The sequence below is a fragment of the Somniosus microcephalus genome, chromosome 33 (genome assembly GCF_052327205.1).
Source record: "Somniosus microcephalus isolate GS21.2 chromosome 33, FLI_Smic_1.0, whole genome shotgun sequence".
In the NCBI taxonomy this organism is placed as follows: Eukaryota; Metazoa; Chordata; class Chondrichthyes; order Squaliformes; family Somniosidae; genus Somniosus; species Somniosus microcephalus.
The window spans coordinates 27,834,947-27,854,257 of record NC_141019.1 but is presented as its reverse complement, the minus strand read 5'-3'; the positions used below and the strand labels follow the sequence as shown (position 1 = coordinate 27,854,257).

Sequence of the window (19,311 nt, the reverse complement as noted above, 5' to 3'; positions counted from 1 at the left end):
TCAGCAGCGGTGTGGGGTTTAAGTGGTCCTGTAGGATTTCTACTATGCTTTCAAAATTCTTGTTTACCGGCTTCTCTGAGGTTATTAGATTTCGCAGTAACCCGTAAGTTTTTGCACCCATGGAATTTAACAGAACCAGTGCTTTATTAGCATCTGGCACTTCATTCGCCCTGCAGTACACCTCAATACGTTCCACATATGTCGCCCAATCTTCGACTTCATTGTCGAACGTAGAGATACTGCCACTCTTCGGCATCCTTGGTTGTGCGTTAACTATCACCAATGGCGCCTCCCGCGCTTCCCCTTCTTCTCCGCTGGCACAAAATGGCGTCTCCCGCGCTTTCCTTCCTTCCCGCGCTCGCCCGTCTTCGCAAAATGGCATCTCCCGCGCTCTTCCTTCTTCTCAATGGCGCCTCCTGCGCTCTCCCTGCTTCTCCGCGGCTCAATGGCGTCTCCCCTTGCTTCGCCCCGCGGACCCTGATCAGCCTGTGATCCCTGGCTGTGCTCTGCACGTTCTTCTCTTGATATTTGTCGACGCCGCTCAGTCTAGAACCCGGCTGTTTCTTACCCTCTCTCCGGTTTTGCAGTATTTTTCCTCGACGCCGCTCGGTGATCAACCCCCGGTTGCGCGCTGCTCTCTTCACCCTTTTTCTTACCCCGTCGACGCTGCCCGGCTCTCTCTCTCTGCCGTCGGTCGGCTCCAGCCGCCACTGCTCGGGAAGGGTCTGCTCTGGACCTGTCGTCTGTCTCTTGCTGCTTGTTGTGGCTGGGGAACCAAGCCCGGCTCTCCACAGCCTCCCCAGTGAAGTTGGATCTCTGCCTGACTGCTGGGCGGTTGCTCGCGGTCGGCGCCCGTGTTCCTGGACTCGACTTTTTTTTGTTTAATGTTGCAGGTAGATTCGCATCAACACTCGTCGCCACTGTTAGATCCGTGGTTCAGTGGATAAATAATTACACGGATGCTGTACATAAACAAATAACAGGTCTTTACTGGAGGAGGGCAATCTCTAGACTGGAGTACAGAGGCATGCGCACAGCTTATATACCGGTGTGGTTACTGCCGGTACTACAGTATACAGGAGCTGTAAAAAGTAGTTCTGACTTAAAGCACATACACTACACTGTGCATCTCAAATACTGTACAAAAGAGAGAGACTTTCATTTTATATAGCATCTAAGCGCTTCACATGCAAGGAATAAGAAATAGGAGCAGGAGTCGGCCATACGGCTCCTCGAGCCTGCTCCGCTATTCAATAAGATCATGGCTGATCTTCGACCTCAACTCCACTTTCTCGCCCGATCTCCATATCCCTCGATTCCCCACGAGTCCAAAAATCTATCGATCTCGGCCTTGAATATACTCAAAGACTCAGCATCCACAGCCCTCTGGGGCAGAGAATTCCAGAGCTTCACAACCCTCTGAGTGAAGAAATTCCTCCTAATCTGTCTTAAAAGGCCGACCCCTTCTCCTGAGACTGTAACCCCTAGTTCTCGACTCTCCAGCCAGAGGGGACAACCTCTCCGTATCTATCTTATCAATTCCGCCTCACACTTTGGATAGAACGCTGGCAAATTTTCCCCTCCCTAACCCACAGTTACCAAGATCAATTGTTGTACCCCTACAGCCACCCTGACTCGAGTACAGATAGCTCGTCACAGGCCAGAGACCAAGCCTGAAATGTTCTGGTCTGTATGGCTTTAACTCCGAGGCATCAGGCAGCTCAATGCATTCTTAATTGACAGAAATAATTTGGGGTGAGGGGAGAGGAGGGAAGCTGTTTGAGGAACATGGACTGTATGAGAAAATGCGTGTCCTAATTAAAGCTGAAATGATGTCCGATGCAGAAAACCACTTCAGAACAGCAGGACGTTCCTGTACGAGAGCCTTTGAAATCACAAGCTAATGAGTGTAACAAGAACTTGACCAGGTCGGAAATTTGTGCAGCCGATTTATAGGACATTTGAAAGCAATTAATTTCTGAATACACGTGTTGCGGGCTCTTTAGAAGTTTGCATTATATGATGGGACTGCAGCAGAGACTTCCTGGGACCAGCGTGGCTCTCGATAGCTGGGAAGGAGTGCCAAATCGCTGCAGCTCGACATTTTAGTTTGGGGAGGTGGAATTGGGTTATTCTGTCAATGCCACAAATGATTCTCTGGCCCAGCCTGCCCACAATACTGTCCGTGACATTACATTGTTATTAAGTTAGCAGCTGCAGCCTGCTGACAGCGACTCCTGGAATTGCTGCTAGTCTCTTTCCCCCATGGACACACTCCTCACTTTCCCCACGGCAGCTCAGGGAGGCTGACATTGAGAGTGCCTTGTGAGGGATCGATCCTGCATCCTGCCTGCTTTGTCTCACTGCATTCCTACGTTTAATGTGCTGCGCCATCAAGCTCTCTTCTGTAATCACAGAATCACAGAAACCCCACAGTACAGATAGAGGCCATTTTGGCCCATCGAGCCTGCACCAACACATATCCCACCCGATCCCCGTAACCCCTACACCAACACATATCCCACCCTATCCTTGTAACCCCACGTATTTAATCCCCCTAACACTAAGGGTCAATTTATCATAGCCAATCAACCTAACCCGCACATCTTTGGACTGTGGGAGGAAACCGGAGCACCCGGAGAAAACCCACGCAAACACGGGGAGAATGTGCAAACTCCACACAGACAGTTGCCCGAGGCCGGATTCGAACCCGGGTCTCTGGCGCTGTGAGGCAACAGTGCTAACCACTATGCCACCGTGCTGCCCCAATGAAATGAGAGTTTTTTTTTACTCCAATGAGACACAATCTGAACAAATCAGAATCTTGCAGCCCAAGGAGGCCATTCGGCCCATCGAGCCTGTGCCGGCTCTTTCGAAGAGCCATCCCATCAGTCTCGCAAAGGATGTTACAGATGATCTTTACAAGGTTTCAATTGTTAAAAGGGATATTTAATGACTGGTCTTTTAATTATGTCTTTGGTTTTTTTTTGTATGACATTTAAATGTTTTGAATCTGCAGAAATCAGTGAAACCGAGGATTCTTTGAAATCCAAAATGTCCGAGCTTCGGCTCTATTGCGACCTGCTGATGCAGCAGGTGCACAACATCCAGGAGTCAGCACAGCCGGTCCAGACCAGTTCCACTCCAGATGTTGAGGTATTGTACGAGGACTTCTTCTGTTCCAAGTGTCCAATGACCATGTGGCCAGGGCAGTGTGTTTACGTTTGATTTGAAATGATTTGCTGCTGACCGATATAAACACCCGTGAGACCCACAGCGATTGTAGCAAATGGAAGACTCTCGCGACGGTCCAGTCAATAAAGACACGGTCTGATTCTGTAGGATGTTTATACAGGCCAGAAGGGTCAAAAGTTCAATTCCTGGGATGCATTGGAGTTCACTGATCTCAGTTGGGACAAGGGTTGGGGTTGCTACACTTGGCTTCAGTGCTATGTGGGGGTGGCAACACACCAGGGTTTTTGCCCCTGATCGCTGTCCACTAACCCCTGCTGGAAGTTGGGCCTGTCTAAGTTGGATGAGAAGAGAGCGGCTTCGTGCAGAATGGCCAACACTTGGAATCACCTGGGTGGGGCAGTGGAGGCCAAAACCTTCGCCTCAAGGATCAGTTGGATGGCATGATGGTGGAATGTAGGTCTGGATGGATGGGCTGGACGGCCTCCCTCAACTGTGTCTATTTTGTGATCTTGTGGGTGTGATGTCTTCCAACATTCACTGCGTAGGATCATAACGAAGAATGGTCACTGGAGGAAGAACCAGAGGGTTCTGGAGGAACTGTAGCCTGGAACAAGAGTTGGCTCTTTCAGGAGAAAATTTGTGTGGTGGGGAAGGATTTTAAGAAAAGATTGCAATGGGCTTGCTGTAAGGGAATCTTTCTTTTGACGTTCCTTTAACTTTTTAAAAAAAAAAAAAAAAAAAAAATGTTCCATGTTGGAGATATCTGGAGGCTACTGATTTGAGGTGTATTAAAGTTAGAGACTCCAGTGGCGTCTGCCACAAGGGCTCAATTTTCCACCACCCCCCTCCCCTCGGAGTCTACCTGCTGTTGAGAATTAGTCTTGCTCACCCACCCACCCCTGTGCTTGCTGACCTACACTAGTTCGTTGTCCAGCAATGCCTCTGGTTTATAAAAAAATAAATAAAAATAAAATAATTCTCATCCTTGTTTTCAAATCCCTCCATGGGCTCGCCCCTCCCTATCTCGGTAACCTCCTCCAGCCCCACAACCCCTCCGAGATCTCTGCGTTCCTCCAATTCTGGCCTCTTGTGCATCCCCGATTTTTTTAATCGCTCCACTATTGGTGGTCGTGTCTTCAGCTACCCGGGGGTCTAAGCTCTGAAATGTCTGTGTGCCTGTGTGTCTCTCTCAAAAAACAAAACAAAAAAAAACCAACTGGTCCATCTGGTTTTTAAATCTTGTAGTGGTTCGATATAATTAAGTTGTTTGCTAGACCACATTTGGCGTGGGACTAAAGACACATGTAGGCCCAGACTGGCTAAGGGCAGCAGACTTCCTTCCCTAAAGGACAGTAGTGAACCAGTTTTTACGACAATCCGACAGCTTCGTGGTCACTGCTACTGAGGTCAGCTTTTTATTCCAGAATTAAAAAAAAAAAAAAAAAAAACTGAATTCAAGTGCTCAAATGGCTCTCGTTCTCTGGATGGCTAGTCCAGTAACATAACCACCACACTAGCATATCACTCGCCTCCTATCTGAAGCTCACTCCCAGAGCAGTGCAAAACTCATGTTCTCTTCCTTTGCCTGCCCCCTCTATTACCCCCCCCCCCAAAATTATCTTCAATGAAGCTGCTCTGGGACATTTCCCATTCGGGATGACAAAGTTTGGCTTAGTGGGGGAGGAATATCCCTGTCCTGCTCGGTGTCTGTGGGGATAAAGAAAGACTTGCATTCTGATGGCACCTTTCACGACCACCGGACGTCTCAAAGCGCTTTACAGCCAATGAAGTACTTTTTGAAGTGCAGTCACTGTTGTAATGTGGGAAACGCAGCTGCCAATTTGCGCACAGCAAGCTCCCACAAACAGCAATGTGATAATGACCAGATCATCTGTTTTAGTGATGTTGGTTGAGGGATAAATATTGGCCAGGACTCCCCTGCTCTTCGAAATAGTGCCCTGGGATCTTTTACATCCACCTGAGCGAGCAGACGGGGCCTCGGTTTAAAGTCTCATCCGAAAGACGGCACCTGCAACAGCGCAGCACTCCCTCGGCACTGACCCCCTCCGACAGTGCGGCGCTGCCTCGGCACTGCAGTGGAGTGTCCGCCTAGATTTCTGTGCTCAAGTCTCAAGTTTGACGATTTCAATAAATAATATATACACACATGAATAAATGAAGTATCAGGGTAATTTGAATAAAATTTGCTCTTCTACTTCCCCTTTAACTACCCCACCCTGAGTGAATGACCGTACGGCTACAGCTCAGTAACACTGTCTGGCCACTTTCCCACTCCCACCCTCCGTGATACCATCTACTCTTGCGCTGAACCAAACCAAAAGGATGCTGGCTATTCATAATTCTTAAGTCATATTTCAAAAGTGCACTGCTCGTGCGACTTCCTCTTTAACAGCTGTATGCCAGAGCCCACAAATTCACTTCAAGCCCAGTTTTTTTAATTTCTATATAGCAGACTGTTTTATTGACTCCAGTGTATCCCTCCTAAACAATCTTGAAATACTGCACATCAATTTTCTGCTCTCGTCTTTGTTTTAGAATAGCTGCACAAGTCTACTGCAGTTACTGTGGATAAGTGCAAGAGTTTGTGAAGTTCCTGTTGCTGCCACTACTCCCAGCATGTGTTGTAAACAGCAAGTTGTATTTTTATATAGCGCCTTTAAGATAGTAACATTTTAAAAAATGAATTTGCCTCCTACAGATGATCAGTGTTGCTCAAGTTAATTTTTGAAGTCCATTGCAATCAAGTTCTGCTTGAGATCTCTTGCGTTGTCTCCTTTTTCCTGGTCAAGGTGTGTGGATCAGGTTCTGCTGCTTGATGTTCTCCGCTTGGCAGGGCTCCTCCGATGGATTGGTGGGGATGTGCGTTGTCTAGTACGCTACTGAGCCGTGCAGCTCAGGAAGGTCTCTGTTTCGATTCCCTGCTCTCTCCCAAGGCTGCTCGGCGGGGAGGTGGTGGGGCGTCATGTTGACCTCCGCAGTGTTAGGGAGGGGACTGACGAGTCCGGGTTCCTGCTCACTATTCAAAGACCTGTGCTAGAAAGTGTACGTACGTGGGCATCAGGCGAGAACAGGATCGGCCTCTGCTGTGAAGCCACCCACCGTTGCACAGCTGCTTGATTCTCGTTGGCAAAGCTCACACGTAGGAAATGGCAAATTGGGCAAGGTACCAAAGGGGAGCGACACTACTTGTGGAATTGGACCCCAGCACACGTTATTAGTTTCAGGAAAGGGGAGTTTGGACTTTAGAAGAATGAGAGGTGATCTCATTGAAACATCTAAGATTCTGAGGGGGATTGACAGGGTAGATGCAGAGAGGCTGTTTTCCCCCCTGGCTGGAGAGTCTAGAACTAGGGGGCACAGTCTCAGGATAAGGGGTCAGCCATTTAGGACTGAGATGAGGAGGAATTTCTTCACTGAGGGTGGTGAATCTTTGGAATTCTCTATCCCAAAGAGCTGTGGAGGCTGTCGCGAGTATATTCAAAGCTGAGATCGATAGATTTTTGGACTCTTGGGGGAATCGAGGGATATGGAGATCGGGCGGGAAAGTGGAGTTGAGGGCGAAGATCAGCCATGATCTTATTGAATGGCTGAGCTGGCTCGAGGGGCTGTATGGCCGACTCCTGTTTTTAATGTTCTTATGGGAGGGGTGCGGTCATCTCTAATTACACTTTCACTGTCTGATTATTCAAGAACATGGCTGCCTTCTGCATCATCATGTGTGTATATATAATAAATAAAAGGATAAACTCTTAACGGTTTATAGATAAGTGTGCATTTCTCTTTCAGAAAATGAATGAGGCTTCTTCTTTGCTTAAAGCCACATGCAATACCTTTATAAATACCCTAGAGGACTGTATGAAAATAGCAAGCGTGAAGATCTCCCCAGAGCTGCTTTCACCCCCCGAGTCCCCTGTTGCTCATGTTACCTCCACACCTCTTCGCAGGGTGAGTGGACTTCTGTCTCTTAATTTTTTTTAAAATATCTCCATTTTATTTCCATCCTTTCCTTATAGCAGGCTCCGTGGTTGAGGGAAGGGCAAGTTTCGCGTGATGCGTCTTGTGACAGTTTTATTTGTTCCTCGCTTTTTTCCCCCCCCCTCCTTTGGGCAAGTACCTAGCCTCCCGAGTGTCTCCATTCTGGCAACCTAGAACCCGGCCACATCTGTTTCTCCGTGCTGCATAACGTTGATGCACCAACCTGCTGCGTCACGAGACTGCTGTTTGATGGCTCTTACTGAACCATTGTCGTTTAAATAGGTGAGGGGAGGGCCGAATGACCTTTCCTAATTGTGACATCGGGAGCACCAGGCCACATTTTGGTCAACTAAGGCCGCCCATTTCTTTTGACTGCTAGTTACAAGCCAACAGCCAAACCTACCGTGTGTGTATGGTGTCATTTACATATTCAATTGTGTAAACTTAGTTTCATTCTAGTTAAGTTGTATGTAACTGATGCTGAATCAGATATACGTGAATCTCTTGCCTGCATAACTGGCACAGTTGTACTGGGTGATGTAAACATCTACTGCAGTATCATTAGAGCTGTAGATGGGCGGATTCAGTTATATAATACAGAAACCCTGCAAGAACGAACCGTGCAATGCATTGGAAAGAGTTGTGCTTTCAGGACTTGTTTTTTTTTCATTTGTCGTTTTGTTTTTAAATCTTCAGGTTAAACGTTCCATCAGTCACAGTGGTGTTGTTGCACCGGACAGGTGAGTGTCTTGTCTGCTACACTGTTCCTTTCAGATGTGTAGTTGGTCTCCTGTGTTAACTGGTTCCCATGCTCAAGATCCCATGGTACTATTGGAAGAGGAGCAGGGGTGTTTTCCCCCGGTGTCCTGGGCAATATTCCCTGTAAATTTTTTTTTTTTTTTTTGGGCCATTCAAAATAACGCGTGTGCACGGTTTTGGCATTCAAAAGCCGGCTGCGTGGGGTCCATGCAGCTTGCAGGGAACGCTGGTCCTGGGCCAAGATTCCCCTCTCGACCAACGCCACCAAAAACCGATTAACTGGTCATTTTATCTGTGTGCGGTTTGTGGGATCTTGCTGTGCGCAAATTAGCTGCTGCATTCGCCTACGTAACAATGCTGACTGCACTTCAAAGTAATTATACTTGAAGCACTTTGCGACACTTCTGATTGATCTAATAAAGCGCAATAATGCACGTCTGATTCATGGCAGTTATATTTGGTATCAGTGTGGTGATGCGAACACTAGTCGCCTGGAATGGGAAAGAGTTCCTTTCTCAACATCAACATCCTTCATCTTGATCAACACAAACATTCACAAAAAACAAGCATGTCCGCAGGCAAAGGATGGAATACTAGCCTGGATGGGTGCAGCTGCAGCAACACACAAGAAGCTCGACACCACCCAGGACAAAGCAGCCCGCTTGATTGGCACCCCATCCACTACCTTAAACATTCACTCCCTCCACCACCGGCGCACTGTGGCTGCAGTGTGTACCATCTACAAGATGCACTGCAGCGACTCGCCAAGGCTTCTTCGGCAGCACCTCCCAAACCCACGACCTCTTCCACCTAGAAGGACAAGGGCAGCAGGCGCATGGAAACACCACCACCTCCGAGTTACACACCATCCTGACTTGGATATATATCGCCGATCCCTTGTCGCTGGGTCAAAATCCTAGAACTCCCTCCCTAACATCACCTTCACCGCACGGACTGCAGCGGTCCAAGAAGGCGGCTCACTACCACCTTCTCGAGGGCAATTAGGGATGGGCAATAAATGCCGGCCTTGCCAGCGATGCCCACATCCCAAGAATGAATTTTTAATTTTTTTTTAAAGAGTTGGGGCTGAAGAGCAGGAGCATTTACTCCTTTAAAATTAAAACCAAATAGGAGTAGATAATTTTCCCAATCTTGTATTAAGGCAAACTATATGCAGTGCAGAGACTGACTGTCTGTCTATCTTAAACGTCACTAAACTAGTCTTTACTATCAGTTGTAAATCACTGATGTAGGAATCGATCTATCCCTAACTGAAGCACTGAAGTCGAGTCAGTTCAATAATTCAACTGAATTTAATCAAACAAGTGAACAAAACAAAAACATGCAGGAGCAACAGCAAACAGGTCTTTTCAGCAGCTTGTTACACGAGGTTTGGGCTTAGAACCTCTCACTCTCTGACGTCATCACGTTTCCTGCCGCTCGGGGCATCACGTGACCAACGTGATGACATCACGTTGTTTCAGGGCTTTTGCAGAAAGCTTATTTACACTCAGCCAACAAACACAGATGCTGTAGCATTGGGTTAAAGACAGTTATGCATTTGTACAGAAGATCATTGGTTTTGCCACAGTAACACACACTGCTGCTACTTAAGACTGCATTACAGCCTCGGATATATAGTTTTACAGCTGCCTTGTTGATTCTTAACTCTTTGGCTGCAGGAGTGCAGAAATGAACAACCTGGCCCCACCTCCGAAGGGTTCCATTACAGTCATGAGAAATCTGGAGGAAATGGCCGCACATCGAGCTAGCAGGTGGACCAGACCGCCCGTGGGACGCAAGACTCCAGACAATAGTTGCGCGGCGCAGCCAAAAAGTAAGAAACCTGCAGCTCCTTCCCGCTGAACACGTCTTCTGCCAGCATAACGCCACTCGCTGCAAAAGCCAGCCAGTGATTGTTTAGTGAATTGATTTTTGTCCCGTAATTAAAGCAGGAGAGCCACGCTCTGCAAGGCCGGTTTAATGAGCTCTAGATTCTGTTACAGTTCTCTTGGACAGTGTGCTCCGTTTAAACAAAAGCAAAATATTACGGATGCTGGAAGTCTGAAATAAAAACAGAAAACGCTGGAAATACTCAGCAGGTCAGGCAGCATCTGTGGAGAGAGAAAGAGTTACCGTTTCAGAAACGTCAACTCTTTCTATCTCCACAGATGCTGCCTGACCTGCCGCGTGCTCCTTTTATATTATTTAATAAAAAAAAATTTTTTTTTTAAAATGACTGGTTAATGTGTAAGTCTGCATTAGTGCTGAATTTGAGGTTGAACTAAGCACTAGGGTTTAATTCTAGAGGTATAGAATTGAATAGTAGGGAAGTTATGTTAAACCTGTATCGAACCTTGGTTAGACCACACTTGGAGTACTGTGTACAGTTCAGGTCGCCATATTATAAAAAGGATATAGGCACTGGAGAGGGTGCAGAGAAGATTTACAAGGATGATACCAGAAATGCGAGGGGTATACCTATCTGGAAAGGATGAACAGGCTGGGTCACTTTTTGCTTGAAAAGAGAAGGTCTAGTGACCTAATAGAGGTCTTTTTAAAATTATGAACGATTTTGACAGAGCAGATGCAGAGAGAGTGTTTCCACTTGTGGGGAAGAGCAAAACTAGAGGCCATCAATATAAGATAGTCACCAAGAAATCAAATCGGGAATTCAGGAGAAACTTCTTTACCCAGAGTGGTGAGAATGTAGAACTCGTTACCACAGGGAGTGGTTGAAGCAAATAGTATAGATACATTTAAGGGGAGGCTAGACAAACATATGAGGGAGAAGGGAAGAGAGGGTTATGCTGATAGTTAGATGAGGAAAGGCGGGAAGAGGCTCGAGTGGGATGAGGAAAGACGGGAAGAGGCTCGAGTGGAGCATAAACGCCGGCATGGACTGGTTGGGCCGAATGGCCTGTTTCTGTGCTGTATATCCGATGTAAACCCTTTAATCTGGCTGAGAAGTAAAGAACAAATACAAATGAAGCACAGTCCAGACCAAAACTCCCTTAGGCTGTGCACCATCAAAATAGTGAAATGTTGATGACCGGGTGTAAGCTGTAATGTTTTATGAGCATCTGGTTTGTCGAAAGGATACACTCCTTTTATCCTGCAACTCCCTTGCTCGGCTCCCGACAGGGGCAAGTTAAGTGGTCCTGCAACCTAATCTTTTATCGTGTCACTCATCGCAAAGTAAAATATTCATGTGCGCAGGCTGTCTCAAAATTCTCCTGAATGCTGAGCTCTGACAGTGGGGTAAGTATTTTATTTTGGACAGCGGGTTACTGATTTCCCCTGTGTGCTCTCCTGCTGCCGAGAGTCTGGGTTTAGTGGCATTACAAATATCCTTCAATGTTGTCGCTAAAAGGAAAGCATCTCCTCTCTTGGCAGCTCAACCAGAACACTGGCCCAATTGCAAATATTGCAACCAGCCAGCTTGAAGAGCTGTGGGGCTCTCCGGACAAGCATTTGGCGGCGCAAGTTTGACTTGGCTCTCGGAAAGTACTGACCGCTTAAACTGCAGCCCTCCCCCCCCCCCCCCCCCCCCCCCCCCAAGCAGTCACTGACCTTTCGTTTTGCGGATATCCAATAGTCACGGCTGCAGAACCTTTAGCTCTGCTCTAGCAACATGTCGGGAGTCGACCCTGATGGAAAGACTGCAGACAAAGCAAAAAGAGTAAATGTTCTGTTTCCAACCCGCCTCTAAACTGAGAAGGTAAAGCACCTGTGTGCTTATGTTCATATGAGGTAAAGCTCGATTAAGACAAACGGCCCCTCGCTGAGTTTTTCCCACCTCTGTTCTCGTCTGCTTGCAATGTCCCTCCCATTAAAGTGAAGTGGGTGGAAAATAGTGCGTTGGCGAGTGCAGAAAGGGGCCCCTGTTTCTATCTGCCGCGGGGGTTGCAGCAACTGGCATTGGTTCACCATGCACTAAATGACCAGCCAGCCCTGTGCACTGATCCATTTTTTCTCTTCCCCTGTGCAAACGCTGCTCCTCGAGTATTTCCACAGGGGAGGTGCAAATAGCATCTACATCTGTGCAGGGGCAGTTCTTCTCTTCCTCCCCCTGATTTGCTGTGCTCGAGTGCATTGATGCAAACAATACTTGTGTTGGTCCACCAAGGTGAAACTGTTGCCTTTATATTATCTCCTGGATTTAGTTTAGTGATCTGATTTAGTTATGGGGGGGGGGGGGGTGCAGAAAGCAAACAGTGTCTTAAGTAATCTGGTTTTAAACTTCACAGATTCACTCCAACCTTCCCGAAACGTCCAGGATGAATCTGCAGGCAGTGCCAATGGTGAATAATGTTGCAGGGAAATCGTGCACTCCCCTGTCGAGCGGCGCACAGAAGGAATCAGTCGAGGCACGGACTTGCCCTACCCAGAGAAGGGAGCGACAAGGAAAAAAGGAAGAAAACTCCAACATTACCATCAGAAAAATCATAAAAACTGATCTGATCTAGAAAATCCAGGATTGGGAGCTTGTGTACAGAGGACACTGGTAACTCACTAACCTTAGCGCTGAGGTTTCCACTGACACACTAATACTTGTTCGCAATGATGTAGAGTATTTAGCAGGACACTGGCGTGTGTGCGTGAGATTTTTATGGCAGCTTATAACAGAATTACCATTAACACACTGATTACCTTCCTCTTTGATTCCAGGCTTCAGTCCCTGGTCCTGTCCATCCAATGTATGTGTGAAGGGCAGAAATAGGGGAGCATTGTACAGTGGAAGAAACACTGCATTCTATCATTCTATTTCCCCCCCCCCCCCCCACCCCCACCTTCCTGTGCAAGAAGCAAAACTTCTCCATCAACTAATACAATGTTTCTCGGCAAATATAATTCAATAGTTCTGTGGACAATGACCACAATTTCAAAATCAGACAATGGTAACTTAATACGATTCAAACACCAGTACAAAACTAAGTGGGGAGCGTGGAGAATTTAAACTGATACTCCAAGCTCTAGGATTGAGTGGTGGTACATGTGGGGACTGCCAATCTCCCCTGTCCCCAATGTTTAAGTTACCGAACTTGCTGCTGAAGGTACACTTGCCGAGACACACACGGTGTCGATTGTGTTTACAATGGGGACCACCATTAAATCTGACTCGCCTGACTTACTGTGCTCAAACTAGCTGTCACACCATTTATGAAGTAATGGTGACGCCAAAATAAATGCACAGTTTGCACAACTAGTTTGAACGGTTATGTGGTTCCATAAAGACCATCTCGTCAAACAGCCCCGAGTAGCGCATGCTGCTTGTATGACCTCTGCTCCCCAGCCCCCGAATCCAAGCCATAGATCGGATTGAAGATTTGCAGTCATCCCAACTGCCAAATTTAACCTGTCGTCGTGTTTTTTTTTAAAAGGGAGAATTGCGATGATGGTACAGTTGCTGGTTGTAAAGCTAGTTTCAAATTGATACGGACCAAGGCACATTGCTGTGATTTTATTCTCTTGACTTGGTTTGCTTTTTGGTCAGTGGGGAGAGGTCCTATTTTTCCAGAAGTGACTCCAGTTGTCGTTTTACGTTCCCTGTTTACCCCAGCCAAAACCAGGTTCTGTGTAACTTGAAGCCACTCCCTAATATTTTACAATGTAAACTGTTACAAGTACTCTATTACACTAATACGATAGCAAAATACTGCGGATGCTGGAAATCCGAAATAACAGAAAACGCTAGGGAAAAACTCCGCAGGCTAGGGCAGCATCCGTGGAGAGAGAAACGGAGTTAACGTTTCAGGTTGAAGACCCTTCGTCAGAACTATTACACTAACATTGCTTTAAGCTGCCAATCAAATACTAACTGGTTGTGAAGTCTTAAATTACCCACACTCCAATTAAGGCACTTTTTTATATTTAAGTTTTCCAAAACGCAATCCATATTGGCTCATTTTAGATTGAAAACCAAGATTAAGAAAGAACCAGTCAACTTTTTTTTTAACGTTTTCATTTGTCGATCAGTAGACACTAATTTTAACTTTCGCTTGACTAAATCTAGGACCTTGAGTTCCTTTGGTATTTGGTGGTCCTTGTCACCTATCCAATGGCCCTACTTTTGCTGCAGTAACATTGGCATCTTGGCTTGTTCTCCGAGTTGCTTTAACCTTATTCACAGCTCAATTGAGCTGCACGAGCTCTCCATGAGGTGGGAAATGATACAGCTATTCATTTGTCTTTTTGTTTTATTTGATCTCCCTTCACGTTATCGTAGGAATGTTAACTGTCTTGAATGTAGATGTAACACTATCTTTTGCAAAAACAAGAGCTCGTTTTAGTTAATTCTCTAGAGTAATTTCATTTATATATGATAGTGATGGTGAAAGAGCTATAATTAAAACAGAAAACTTCATGAAAATTGTTTAGTATGAAGTATTTTGGAGTTGTATTTACAGAGAATGTTATCTGCATTTTCTACACTTGATAGGAATATATATGCATACTTATGCCTTGTCAAGTCTGAATGTGCTTTATATTGTTACTGTTCAGATTGGGTGAGGAAGTAGAGAGTAGCAAAATATGGAGGACTCTGGGGGGGAAAACTACTTGATTGTAATAAATAGCAGCTGAATTAAAACTCTGTCACTTTAAAGCCATATATTCTGGGACATTTCTGTGGAGCAGTATTGAAATAAGATAATGATTTTAACCGGGGGGAGGGGGGGGAGAAATGGTCCAGAATAATTTCCAGTCCAGACTGGAATCCTCTTCTGCTTGAGTTGCACAAACCATCGAGGTTTACAGCACAGAAGGAGGCCATTTGGCCCATCGTATCTGTGCTGGCTCTTTGTTAGAGTAATCAGATATTAATGCCACCGCCCTGTGCTCTTCCCCCATTGCTCTGTATCGTCCTCTGCTTCAAATATTCATCCAGTTTTCCTTTTAAAAGATGTAACGGTCTCTGTGTCAACTACTTCCTGTGGCAAGGTATGCCATTTCCCTGAGAACATTGAGTAACGACATTTCTCCAAACCCCTCTGCTCGCTCTCTCTGGCCATTTTAAATTGATGATCTCTTGTCTCTGACTTCCCCAACCAGAGAAAATAGTCTTTATTCACTCTATCAAAACTCCTTTTGTAATTTAACAAAAAAAAACCCTATTAAATCTCCTCTTGGCCTTCTCTGCTCCAGTGGAAATAGTTCCAGTTTCGAGTGTAAAATATTTGTCCCTAAATGTAACAGCCCTGCGTATGGGGTGGTCGAGCACAAATGTAGTGAGCCATTATCATGATTTAATCTAGCGTAGCCTCTACTTCTATTAGTTGTGTGCCATGTAAAGATCAACTTGTGGGGATTTTTTTTTTTAAGTTAAAAGGCTCTTTACAATTGCAGAGTCCCCTTTTCATGTTGGAGCACCCGAGACTGGATTTTAGACAACCTGAAGAAAGTGCAACTGGGAAATCTGATGTACTTTTTATTTGATCCTTTTTCAGAGCAGTTCAACTGGACCTGCATGAGCCAATTGGCTTCCCCATTTAAAAACACTGGTACAAAGGATTTTACCACCAGTGAGTAATGTAGCTTCTACTTTTAAGCAATGAAGGTTCACTAGATTGATCCCTGGGATGAGGGGGTTGTCCTATGAGGAGAGATTGAGTAGATCAGGCCTATGCTCTCTGGAGTTTAGAAGAATGAGAGGGGATTTCATTGAAACGGACAAGATTCTGAGGGGGGTTGATAGTGTAGATGCTGAGGCGGTTTCCCCTGGCTGGAGAGTCTAGAACTAGGAGGCATAGTTTCAGAATAAAGGGTCGGCCATTTAGGACTGATGAGAAATTTCTTCACTGAGGATTGTGAATCGTTGGAATTCTCTACCCCAGAGGGCTGTGGATGCTCAGTCATTGAGTATATTCAAGACAGAGATCGATAGATTTTTAGCCTCTGGGGGAATCGAGGGATGTGGAGATTGGGCGGGAAAGTGGAGTTGAGGTTGAAGATCAGCCAGGATCTTCTTGAATGGCGAAGTAGGCTCGAGGGGCCGTATGGCCGACTCCTGCTCCTAATTCTGATGTTCTTAACTCCACTTTCCCACCCGATCCCATTTGAACTGCACCTATTAGCAACACCACATTCTTCTTTCTGGATTATCTTCCAGTACCAGAAGAACGAAGCTGCTCCAAAATTAGTTTCAAAAACTTAATCAAATGCTGGCAGAGGATTTGGACTACCAGTAACATATTCTTGGTTGTAATTGTGCCAAAAATACACACTTTAATTTCTGAACCTACTTGGATACATTGAAAGTCTTCCATGCCCTGACCCAGATCCTGAAAGTTTTAAACGTTTTCTCCGGAGTCTGTCAAATATAACGAAAAGGGGAGAGAGCGAAGATGCATCCAGATGTCTGTTTTATCACTTCATGTTCTCAGACATATCAAATTTATAATTACTTGACAATAGTGAGATGATTTGACCAGGCGAAACACATCTGAGGCTTTGTTTTGTTGAACAACATACGAGTAACAATCAGCATATTTCAGAATGCCCCTTTTTGGAAGAACCTCAGAGTACTTTTAAAAGGTGTGAGGATGTTGGGCAAAAAATGGAAATAGAGGGGGGCCAAAGCACAGTTGAAGGTGGGTTTTTAAAAGGCTTTTGAAAGGAAGTGAATGAGGTAGCAAGCAAAGTGGTGATGGAGGAAGAGTCCATATAGTTAAGGGTGTTGAGTCACCAGTTGAGGGTCTAATTTTAAGGGTGGGGTGGGGTTAAGAAGTATCCATCACAAACCAGTGTTGCTCCAGAGTCCCAGCAAAGAATGGATACTGCCTCTTTCAAATAGTCCATTGAGTTCCTCCGGATAAGGTGAGGTTCATATTGGAATGTACACAGCATTTTGTGTATCTGGACCAGTTTCTTTCTGTTGACTGTTTAAGGACTGCACCTCATTGCCTAGCGATATTAACTTCTTCAAAATGAAGGCAACTTTAGTTAAATGAAGAATGTAGCAGCACTTTTTGCCATGTTGAAGTAACCAAATTCCTGAAGTCAATGTCCTCTTGAAAACACAAGACAAGTATAAAATGGTTGCTCCGTTCTCTGTGGTGTTAAGTGTTACAATGTTGTGTTAGGCTGTGGTAACTTTTTATAATATGTTGCTCTGACTTAACTGGTCAAAATTAGTTTTTAATATAATTTTTAATTTTGCCAATTAGGCCTGAAGATTCATCATTGTGAAAGTAGTTTGATCTAAAAATGTCTTTTTTTGTGAATTTGTACTCGTGAAGGCTGTTGGTGCTTTGGGGGGGGGGGGGATGGAACACTCTATTTTGGGCAGCCAGTATCCGCATCAAGTGCTCCCAGGGCAGGCACAGCACTGTTGAATGCAGAGCAAAGCTCCCTCTACTCTGCTCCAACAATGTGCCTCAGCTGCAACTTTTGAAAAACATCCCTAATTGCACAGGTATGACATTTTCCATTTCCCACACCAGCCAACCTGAGTGTTCCACTGGGGGCTGTTTTATACTGTGGGTCCATTGTGACTGACCAAGTTAATATAGTGCCCTTCTAGCCGACAGATGGAGGAGACTTTCACCCATCAATAAAGGGCAGATTGCAACCCCGATCTTGGGTGAAAAGCCAGTATCTAGCTCACTGTGCCACCTCCTGAAAACTTTTTTTTAAATACAGGAAACTTTGGTTTATCCGGAGGTTAACTGTCCGGAATGCTCGATCCACCGGCAAAATTCAGGAGTCGGTTCAGTAAGTTTTTTTTTTTCTTTTTGTTGCTTTTTTTTTCCCACCAGTCAGGCTCTGCAAGGTCTAGCTAAAGCTGTTGCTTAGCTACAGAGACGCTTGCAAGCTACGGCTGACTGTTTAGAAGCTGTTGCTAAGCAACAGGGTTTGTTGCAAGATACAGAGCTCAAAAGCTTCCGTATGTTTTAACATTAGCGCTGGTTTGTCCGGCAGTTTTGATGGGACGGCAACAGCTCGGTCCCGTTGGTGCCGGATATCACAAAGTTTCCTGTAGCTGGGATAGAGGATTTATTTTTCATCATAAAGAAAGACTTGCATTTCTACAGCGCCTTTCACGACCTCAGGATGTCCCGGGATGCTTTACCGCCAATGAAGTACTTTTGAAGTGTAGTTACTGTTGTAATGTAGTTCTTGCAAGTGAGATGGAGCAAAACAACTTAAATTGACACACAACTCTGCATTCAATTTTAGAAGCATTTTGTAGATAATGGAATTCTTAAAGCCAACGTTTATTATATTGCACCACAGACTAAAGCAAAATTGTACACCGCATCCATTTTGAACATACCTCAGCTTTTCCTAAGAACTGTTGTATTCTTTTGTAAATCTTTTATATGTACTCATCCATTTACTTTTATATCGCACTGTAAATGTCATAAATAAAGTTGATGTTTTGGACCAATATAGTTTGCAGCCTAATTTTGTTTAACTTGGTGTGGATTGGGGTTTGTTTTGTGCCCATTGGAAAGGCACAGATATTTTGGTCTGGCAATGGTAACCAAATTATTTCAGCTGGGAGGTAAAAACATTTGTTTCAAAGTGAACTGGTGTGTTTACATATTTTAAAGTATTAATATATTTCACTTCTTCTGAACTTTATTACTTTTAAACTGTTGTACATGGTGCTGTCTCCTACCTGATCCAATCTCCTGGCTCTGAATGTTCCACGCTTGCCATGGTTGGACTACTGCCAACATTTGATTACTTTTTATTCTCCTCAAATCAAACCAAAAAAAATTGAATGATTGTGTACATTTTACTCGAGCTGTCTGTAAATGAGGTACATCTCCCTCACCGCAACTTTTTTATTTATATAGCACCTTTAATGTAGTAAAATGTCCCAAGGCACTTCACCGGAGCATTCTAAAACAAAATTGACACCAAGCCACAAGGATAAATTAGGGCAGGTGACCAAAAGCTTGGTCAAAGGTAGGTTTCAAGGAGCGTCTTAAAGGAGGAAAGAGGCGGAGAGGTTTAGGGAGGGAATTCGAGAGTTTTCCACAGACATTGGTAATTATTACTTAATAGATCACATGGGGCTGGCAGAGAGGTGTGATGATTAGTTCTGTTGGGTATCGTTCATTTGGAGTGACCAGACAATTTTAAAACTAGCTTTTTCGTGGTATCACCTTTTTAGATGTGCGCGCAGTTATTCTACTGGAGGTTTGTGCAGTTCTTGTAGTGGAGGGTAGACTGTAGGGTGGCTCCTGGGAATTATACACCAACTGTTGGGCACAACTCCTGGGGCCTATTTTTCAATGAGTTGATCTCTGGTGATCACAAGGTATTGGTGAGACCGCACCTGCATACAGTTTTGGTGTCCATACTTAAGAAAAGACATACTTGCTCTCGAGTCAGTACAAAGAAGGTTCA

General features: G+C 45.1%; 1 protein-coding gene across 1 annotated transcript in view; it reads left to right on the top strand.

The window, feature by feature from the left end:
• Positions 1 to 18,340, top strand: part of LOC147097047 (pleckstrin homology domain-containing family A member 3-like) — a 34,293-nt gene extending 15,953 nt beyond the window's left edge. Inside the window, exons 4-8 of the mRNA XM_085972808.1 lie at positions 3,020 to 3,156; positions 7,003 to 7,161; positions 7,888 to 7,931; positions 9,633 to 9,787; positions 12,201 to 18,340. Of these exons, the coding sequence (XP_085828934.1) occupies positions 3,020 to 3,156; positions 7,003 to 7,161; positions 7,888 to 7,931; positions 9,633 to 9,787; positions 12,201 to 12,262 (557 nt within the window). The 3' untranslated portion in view covers positions 12,263 to 18,340. The remainder of the gene's footprint in view (positions 1 to 3,019; positions 3,157 to 7,002; positions 7,162 to 7,887; positions 7,932 to 9,632; positions 9,788 to 12,200) is intronic.
• Positions 18,341 to 19,311: the final 971 nt, after the last annotated feature.